The following is a 10,000-nucleotide window of genomic DNA, read 5'->3' as shown; positions in this document are numbered from 1 at the left end:
GAGTGAGTGTTACGGTTCAGGGTCGAAACACCCGATGATCGTTGGACACCGTTTGATGACATTATTTTTCCTGGCCAAAGCTTCGTTCAATTTGGTGAAATTTCTGTTTACATTAATTTCTGTTAAGTTTACATTCAGTAAATTTAACCCAAATTTCGTTACCCATGGATAAAGTTACTATTTCTGATTTTTGCTTAGTTTTGTTTTTTGTCTTTTAACAATTATAATATTTTTAAAATATGAAGTTCAAATATGAAGTTCAGATATGAAGTTCAAATATGAAGTTGAAATATGAAGTTGAAATACAAGGCTCATTGAAATGAAAAAATACTTGTTTTCTTCTTTTAAAGTTATAAGTTTTTTTTAAACTTTCAATCAAAATTTCAAGTTAATTTATGTTCCAAACACCAGATTAATGTTAACAAAATTATTTCATCAACATATTACTTTTTTTTCCAATAAACAATGCAAGGAGATGGCAAAACCATTTGCATGCTGGACAAAATACTTAGCAGCATTTCGTCCGTCTTTAAGCAACAGAGTGATACGGAGATAAATCGCTTCCTGAAAGTTGCCCTATCTTTCGTTGTCAAAATTCCAAAGGAGCTGGAAGTCGCTAACGGAGATTTAACATAAGTAGCAAAAGGGAAAACGCATTCACAGGGCCCTGATAACATCAGAGCACGTACAAAAAATACAAGAAGTAACTGGATATACAAAAGGGGTACTTATAACCATTCATATAAGTTGGAGTAGAGTCAATTGATTGATTTGTCAATATTTTTTGTGGATACAAAATACGCCGAGGTCGACTTTGCCTTTCATCCTCCGAAATTGCTGGCCTTGTGCAAAAGTTTTAAATCAATAATATTTATGTATATGTAAATATGTGTGTGTGTGTGTGTGTGTGTGTGTGTGTGTGTGTGTGTGTGTGTGTGTGTGTGTGTGTGTGTGTGTGTGTGTGTGTGTGTGTATTTATTTAGATATTAGGTTGTCCGGAAAGTTCTGAGCGTTTTTAAGCTAAATATTTTATGTTTTCAATGATCACACCTGAAACGTAACATTTAAAACTTTGGTGTTGCTTGAAGTGGTAGAGCATCTCTTCTTTGTTCTTCACTAAAAATAGGTTTATCTTTCGTTCCGGTTACCTTTTATTGACATTTGAAATGGATAACCAAAAATTTCATATTCACGTCGCAATGCTTTTCTTTTTTTATATATATAAAAAAAAAAAAGGAGAAAATGCTGCAAAGGCTTGCAAAAACATTTGTGAAATTTATGGTGATGATACTGTAGGTGAATCAACTGTTGGAAGATCGTCTGCAAAATTTTAAGCTGGAGAATTTAGCTTGGGAGATGCTAGTCGCAGTGGAAGACCTTCAAAATTGGGTGAAGATGTTTTAATGGCAAAAAATCGAAGGAAACTCAAATATCATGACTAGAGAACTTGCAGAGGAGTTGGAAGTTTCTAAAAGTACGGCTCATGAACACCTAGCGAAGCTAGGATACATTTCTCGCTATAGTGTATAGGTTCCTCACAAACTCTCAGAAAAGAATTGCTTGTACCGATATTCCATTTGTGATATGCTTTTGAAACGGAATGAAAGCATACCTTTTTTGAAACAACTTGTGACTGGAGATGGAAAACAGATTGTGAACGAAAACGTAGTGCAGAAAAGAACCTAGAGTTTGCGTAAGGATCCCCCCAAACAATAACCAAAGACGAATGTCCATGCCAAAAAAGCTAACGGAATATTTAAACTGCCTGATAGATGGGCAAAGGTCATTAATAATAATGGAAATTATTTCACTGAATAAAATTTATTGAATAGCCAATTATTTATATCCCTTTTTTGCATGTTAAAAAAGGCTCAGAACTTTCAGGACAACCTAATGTGTGTGTGTGTGTGTGTGTGTGTGTGTGTGTGTGTGTGTGTGTGTGTGTGTGTGTGTGTGTGTGTTACATATATGAACTAAGACTGCCAGGCCATTCTTAGTTCTCCCCGGTAACATGTAACCCAGTTGCGCATGGTCGTGCAGTCGACGATTAAAACGGACGACCCTAGCAAGCCTGCCTGGTAAGGTGGGTAGTTTTCGCTAGGCTCTCTACAGGTTTAAAAACAAAACCTTTCAAAGGGTGGATGGATTGAGCAGTGTCAACAACCATTCAGCAACCGGGAGTGACAAGCTGTTAGTTTGGACCTCCTCCTGAGTGGATGCTTCAATGATTTCACGCGAACACATCAATTTTCACGGTTTTCAATGCATGTTCTTAATTCCTCAACATTTGTTATTCCTCTGTCTCGAAGCAAGTTGACCACATATGTTAGGCGTTTTCTTACCCTGTTGAATCTTCCTTCAACTGACCGTTATTAGACCAGTTGACACACAGGTTCTTCTGGGTGCCTGACGCAGTGACCAGCAATTCTCATTCTTCTCTGCCTGGTCCCTGCTCCTTTTGTCCAGTAGTTTCTGTATTTATATCAGGCGCAGGCGTAGTTGTGTGGTAAGAAGCTTGCTTCCCAACTACTTGGCTCCGGATTCACTATCACTCCATGGCGCCTTAGTCAGGTGTCTTCTACTGTAACCTCGGGCCGATCAAAACCTCATAAATTCATTTGGTAGACGGACACTGAATGCATATATATATATGTATGTATGTGTGAGTGTGTGTGTATGTGTGTGTGCGTGTGTATCTTTGTGCCTGTGTTTGTCCACCACCTCGTTACGCCACTTGAAACCCGGTGTTAGTGTGTTTACGTTCCCATAACATAGCGGTCTGACATAAAAGATCGATAAAACGTATTACGTTTAAAAAAATTATTGGGGCCGATTCATTCAACTAAAATGCTTGAAGGCGGTGCACCAGCATGGCCACAGTCTAATGACTGAAACAAGTAAAAAATGAAAGATAATAAAAGCACTGACATCGTGGAAATCTAAAATACTGCTTCTAAACAGTTCAGATTAACAAAATGTTCAGATAACCATGGCAATAAAAAACAGTAACACAACTATGTTAATATCACATATTTATGATTAAATGATTAACACATAGCAGAATCAAGTACAGTTTTATTAAGGAGGTAACTCCATTAATAATACTATGATAAAACCTTTTGTTACCATATTTCTGTTGAAACACATACCATTGTTTCAACTAATTATGAAAATAGTAGTTTCAAATTTTGGCACAGGGCCAGCATTTTTTTTTTTTTTAGAAGAGGAAGTCGATTACATTTTGCATACGACTCGACTTGCCGTTTGGAGTGAGAGAGAGTGAAGGCGTGTGGTTTAGTGAATAGGGTATTTGGCTCATGATAGTTAGGTCGTGAGTTCGATTCCCGGTACGCGTTGTGTCCTCGAGTAAGACACTTATTTCACGTTGTTCCGGATTACTCAGCTGGCAAAATTGAAAAATCCTGAGATAGACTGGCTTCCTGTCCCGGAGGTGGGGAATATATGCACAACAGAATCCGTGATATTGGCCTTATAACACTATGACTCGCGAGCGATTTTTGATCCTCTCTCTCTCTCTCTCTCTCTCTCTCTCTATATATATATATATATATATATATATATATATATACACATATATATATATATATATAATCTTACAAATAATACGCATATACATACAGAAATATACTAATATTCGCTTCATATTTTGGCACAGGGCGAGCAATTTCGGAGAGGGCTAAGTCGATTACCTAGATCCTAGTCATTAACTGGTACTTATTTTATCGACCCCGAAAGATTACAAGGCAGATTTAACCTTGGCGGAATTTGAACTCAGAACATGAAGATGGGTGAAATGCCGCTAAGCTTTTGCCCGGCATGCTAACGATTCTGCCAGCTCACCACCTTGAAATATACTATTAGTATTAACGAGATACAACTAAAGGAAAGACATTAAAAACCACGTGCACGTGGAAAGAGAAGAAAATCGATTAATATATCTAGATTGTTCGAAGGTCTTTTCCAAGAATTCATGGATTGTACCATTTAATTGTAGGTTTTATGAGGTTTAGCAAATGTTATTACCGTTGTTGTAGTTCTGACTTTCTTTCTCTGAGAATCCAGATTCAATCAGGATTTGCTCCAGGTAGATTGATTTTATAGCTCATTTCTCCAAAAATGATTAGAATAAATCTGAATTTATTGCAAATTTATCAGTAGTATGTATGTACGTATGTATGTATGAATGTATGTATGTATGCATGTATGTATGCATTCATATATGCGTATGTGTGTGAACGTGTAAATATATATACGCACACACATATGTATGTATGCATTTATGCAAGTATTTGTAGATAGATAGATAGATAGATAGATAGATAGATAGATAGATAGATAGATAGATAGATAGATGTACATGCATGATAATACATTAATACGTGGATAAATGTGTAAAATTGTAAATTAGAAGTATATTAGGCAGTTTTATTTCATACACCTTATCAATAGACATATAAATATAGAACAGCCTGTGCAAAGCTAATTCTCTAGCAATTCTAATTCTCTGGTTTCCTCCATCAACGTCAAGTTGGTTCTCTTCGTCAGTCAAACTACTCCTCTCTGTGAACGTCAAAATGGTTCTCCCCGTCAACTGGTTCTCTCCGTTAACTGGTTTTCTCCGTCAACTGGTTCTCTCTGTCAACTGTTTCTCTCTGTCAGTTGGTTCTCTTCGTCAACGTCAAACCGGCTCTCTCCGTCAGCTAGTTTTCTCCGTCAATATCAGACTGGTTTCTCTCCGTTAACATGATACTGGTTCATTCCGTCAACATCAAACTGGTTTTCTCTATCAACATCAAATTGCTTCTCTCCGTCAACAGAAAATGAGCAAACACTCACGCCGACAGCCGAGGCTACTGGTTGTATTTTCCCTCGTCTCCCACTTTCAACCCGTTTCGCTGTCTCTCTGTTGTCCTGTTTCTAATCCTTTAGGACATTCCTCCTGGCGTTAACCATATTTCCGTCACCTGTCTTGCCCTAGGGCCGTATTCTGTTTATTTATTTCAGTCTGTTCGTATGTCCACATTTCGTCTTGTTTATTTTCATCTTTGTCGCTCGTCCGTCCACTAATGGTCTCACCATGTATCACATTTATTTCATGGATGCTTGTTCACTTTCAGTATTGCATATTTGTTTATTCCTTGAGTGTTTATTCACTTTCTGTCATGCTTGATACTTTGCTCGCTGGTTTGCCATTTCCCGGCGGCTTTTTACTATCGGCGTCACCAGAGTCGATCAATATTATCGTTGAAGGCGCGAAATTGCGTTTGACCCTCTGGCCGATAACCGATGAGAATTTGGTGACCTTCTGTGTCTGTTTTCTGTTTGTTTCGATGTATATATACACGACGGGCTTCTTTCAGTTTCCGTCAACCAAATCCACCCACAAAGCTTTTATCAGCACATTGGAATCATGTGGAATCATATTTATTTTGTGATACGAAAAAAAAGCTAGAGAATTATTTCAGTTATGTTGTGTCATTCTTGACTGAAGATGAAGATATGCTTCTAGTTATTGACAGTCTTTCACGACATCTATTGACAACACTTTAGATGTTGTATTGGCTTCGATAAATTGACTTACGTGATTACAAGACCTGAGCCGAGATTTAGTCCAAAGAGTCGGTTCAATGTGTTCAATTGAACCTGGCATCCGACTATATGGCTCAGCTTCTTCTTGTCACTAAATACATCTTAGTAATACAGGCATAGGACTGGATATTTATCAATAATTTGTCGTAACCAAGCAATATGTACACCCCATTTGGTAGCACTCAAAGTTTATATACCATAAACTTTCAAATGTGCTTTTTGACACTAGAAAGTTTATTTAACTCTCCTAATCAATTATCCCTCTTTGGTAAATACTTGATTAGAGTAGAAAATTCTTTGCTGTTATTCATCACATCAGATATGTTACTGTACAGATTCCTTCATGCTCCAGCTTGAAGAACGTACCTGACATTATGTTTCTAAAGCTTTCGTTTCAAGTTTTTTCAAATGCCTAGCAACTCCAGATTTTTTACCAAGCATGTTACTTGCTCTGTCAAAGCCTATTCTACTCTTATTTTAGTATTTTGAAAGCATCTACGATAACTGGAAATATTGTTGAAGATTTTATATTTTGCGAGCAATATACCGAAACATTTCTCATTGGCTACCAATGTGTTCGCATGTCAATCCAACGAATACATAACTTTAGTTATTTGTTATCCCTTGTTGGATGTTTCGGTATAGTCTTCAGCAATAATTGGAATGAAATTTGTGCCTATTTCACCAAATGAAGTCAGCCATTGCAGAACCTGATTCATTTGTATATTGTGGTTCAGGTACCAGCTTTGTTGACTTGGCCTGGAATATCGGATTTATCTTTCCCTCTCAATCATTCAAGGTTATATACGTTAGAAAACTTTTCAACATTTCGTTGCATCGCTATTCCATGTCAGCAGACAATGAATAAGAATACAACGAAATTACAGAGTGTAAACACTAATTTTTTTTATTATGCATTTACAATTTATTTATTGTAAGCAGCTCTCTAATATTATAACATGCTGCAGTTTTGAATTTTCGTTATTACTTTGTACGGTAAAAAAATAAACATTTTGCTTGGACGTAGATTATTCTGATAATAAAAAGCAGTGGACCAGAGAACCAAATTGATTAAAAACATTTCTGGTAACCAAGTAACCGTTTCAAAAATAGAAATTCATCGGTTAATTTAGTTAAGTAATAGAAGCAAACCAGAGGGCGTTTTTATTGGCTGGTTGCGCTGTTCTTGAGAAAATGAAGTCGAAACAAATGCAACAAAATTTACTTTACAAGACGCTTCTCGTTTGTGTTGTACGGCTTGTACCAACAGCCGACGATTCAACAGAAACCGTTGAGATTTTTTTGTCAATTCGGCAATGTTTTTTGCTTGCTATCGATAAGCATGCGTAAAATTGCTTAATAAGTTTATTTAACACACTCTTTCAATCAAAACCAGACATTTTTCAGTGAATAATTTGTCAATTTAATTCATTCTATTAACCTGACAAATTAAAGATTTTAAAAGGTTTAAAACCAATTTTCTGTAGGAGCGACAGAAATATACAGACTGTCGTATTCTCTCTCTTCAGTTGATTATTTATCAGAACAATCTATTTATTGTATTCAACAGAACCATCTGTAATCAAAATTTGGGAAAAGTCATATTTTATATTCACTTCCTGTTTCATATGTTACGTGAAAACTTTCAAAGGTTATTTTCAAAATGGTAGTTTTTAAAAATCCTGATCGTATCCTTTACATTTTTTTCGTGCGATAGTACCATGTTGTTATCAATTCGCCGCATGAACGATTTGAAATTATGAAACAAAAAAACAGCAATCTTGTTTCTTTGTTTGTTTGTTTGTATGTTTGCTTTTCCTGTAAAAAAATAAATCGGGTTTGAGAGAGGAAATTTATAGACTAAAATAAATTATCAGTTCCCATTAGGAATAGAAATTAACAATTAAAAAATAAATTAACTGCTTAACAAAACGGCAACATCTGAGGAAACTACGTTGGTAAAACAAATAATCTCTACGTAAATATGTGGGCGAATCACCTCTGTCTGAGTGTGTATGTGCGTGTGAGTGTGAGTATGAGTGAGTGTGTATGTGCGGTGTGTGCGTGCGTGCGAGTGTGTGAGCGTGTTTCCCACCAGACGGTAACGTTGACTATGGGAGTGCGTCTTTTCTTTCAACACTTTGCAAAAGTGAGCATGAGCACGTTTCTGTAGTCTTCAACTTCGCCTGCACCTCTGTATCTTTCATCATTGTATCTTTGTATCGTGTTCATTTTACCCTGCAACTATATTTTGAAAGAAAGATTCTAAATCAAAACGGATTTGTATATATTTTATATAAATACTAAAAGAATTTTTCTTGTCTGTCACTACCCAGATTTTCACGAATACCATTGTTCTTCATGTAATTTCAGACACATCGAACATATTTCTAATAAAATTTATCTAATTGGGTGGTTAATGAAATAAGAATAAAGAGCATTTTAAAAAGTAGCCAGAAAAAATGTGTGTGTGTATATATATATATATATATATATATATATATATATATATATATATATATATATGGGAGAATTCACGAAAGAACAACAGACGAAGACAGGTGGTGTAAACAACAAATGGATGTATTAGTATAACGCTCGGGAATAGAGAAAGTCTTTAACGTTTCGAGCCTACGCTCTTCAACAGAAAAGAACACAGAAAGAAACAAAGCAAATAAATGACAGAAGATGGAATATACGAGAATTTGTTATTAATCCCGACAGTTGCTTCGACACATCTAGTATGGATTTCTCTTGGGTGGGACACTCAACAACTGGTTCAGTAGCATCTTGTGGTGCAGATGTATCTCGTCGGGTGATATATAAATACAACTCGTTAAAGTGACTGTTCTGCAATGTAACCTTCCGTTTTGAGGAGAGAAAAGCAGCCAGACGTAGGGAATATCTTCATTTATATAGATCATGTATATGTATATATATATATATATATATATATATATATATATATATATATATATATATATATATATATATATATATATATATATATATATATATATATATATATATATATCGTCAGTGGATTATATATCCAAAAAAGAAACACACTCTAACCGTTTGAGCAGTAATGTATCTATGGGAAGTTAACAATATGGTAGGTCATAGACTAACCATTGGTTTCGCTTCCATAAAGCGCTGAGCCTTATAGACGGTTCGTCAAACTCTAATGGCCGCGGCATATAACCGCTTTTCAAAATGAAGATAGAAAAAGTTACGGTAAGTTAGGATTCCGGAAAGGCATTAAATATGGTATAGTAATAGGCATTAAAAGGTATTTTGGGTTACATGTTAGAAGAAATACCGTGTTCCGACGATTGCTTCTGGAGCTCATTCGTCCGAATTACAGATGAAACTTAAGATTCATTTCCACAGTCTGCTGAAAAAGTCCTCCTCGTGTTCTTGGCATATTTGCCAAAAGAGTCTGGGAGCAATTGACTCGTTCCTGTTTCTGAAAATGTGTGAGCAACTTCCACGTGTGCAAATAGTCGTGAATGATTTCTTCCATAGACCCTACTTCATTTCTTGGGCTAGTTGCCGAATAGTTACGCGGCGATCCTCCAAAACGGTGGCTAAAGCTCTCTCAAATTATATCATGCCTTTTTCCAAGCGGGAAGAATATATCGGACAATCTAGTTATTTAGTATATTTGCGCAAAGCTCAATAGAACAATGGGATGGTCATGGTTAGAAAGCCTTTGATCATAAGTCTGCTTAGTTCAGGACTGATTTGGGGTTAAACGACAAGAAAATGTCCGCTGTGTATTGTTGTCTGATCTTAATGTTTTATGTATTATATTCTTTTTTGTTTATTTGGATTGAATAAAAAACAAATAGGCCTACTACAGTATTTGTCCATACTCAGATCGTTTTCAAGTTATTTAAATGTATATTACAAATATAAAGTGAGATATCGACATATAAACTAACTTTATGATATTATTACATTTCAGAACAATTCACGATGCCCCAAATTTACAACCGAATCATATTTCTCGAGCTTATCTTCATTCTGCTGCCAATTTTATCAGGTAATTTTATTTATTTACCTTGTTAAACATTTTACACCGTAATACCAGAAAATGGGGACTCTAATCGTAACCTTCTCTATTTACCTTGTGAGGATTTATCATCGTAGTTTCCTTAGAGTGAGGATGTTATTTGTAACTTTGTCTACTTATCTTGTGGAAGGTTTATCATCGTAGTTTCCAGAGAGTGGTGATCTTATTCGTAATCTTTGGAGTTATTCTCCAGCTTGATGTAATGAATTTTATTTCGTCCAAGATATCATCTTCGAGATTAGATGTGTGAGCAGGAGCGTTGTCAAGGATAAGGAGGGCCTTGAAAGGAAGATCGTTCTCCAGAAGGTACTT

General features: G+C 35.8%; 1 protein-coding gene across 1 annotated transcript in view; it reads left to right on the top strand.

The window, feature by feature from the left end:
• Positions 1-10,000, top strand: part of LOC106872510 (uncharacterized) — a 29,605-nt gene that overhangs the window by 10,248 nt on the left and 9,357 nt on the right. Inside the window, exon 2 of the mRNA XM_014919528.3 lies at positions 9,581-9,658. Coding sequence (XP_014775014.1) covers positions 9,592-9,658 — 67 coding nt within the window. The 5' untranslated portion in view covers positions 9,581-9,591. The remainder of the gene's footprint in view (positions 1-9,580; positions 9,659-10,000) is intronic.

Source organism: Octopus bimaculoides, chromosome 9, assembly GCF_046866305.1.
Source record: "Octopus bimaculoides isolate indiv1 chromosome 9, ASM4686630v1, whole genome shotgun sequence".
NCBI classification, from domain to species: domain Eukaryota; kingdom Metazoa; phylum Mollusca; class Cephalopoda; order Octopoda; family Octopodidae; genus Octopus; species Octopus bimaculoides.
Note: the sequence above shows the minus strand (reverse complement) of the source record. Positions and strands in the feature narration are given on the sequence as shown.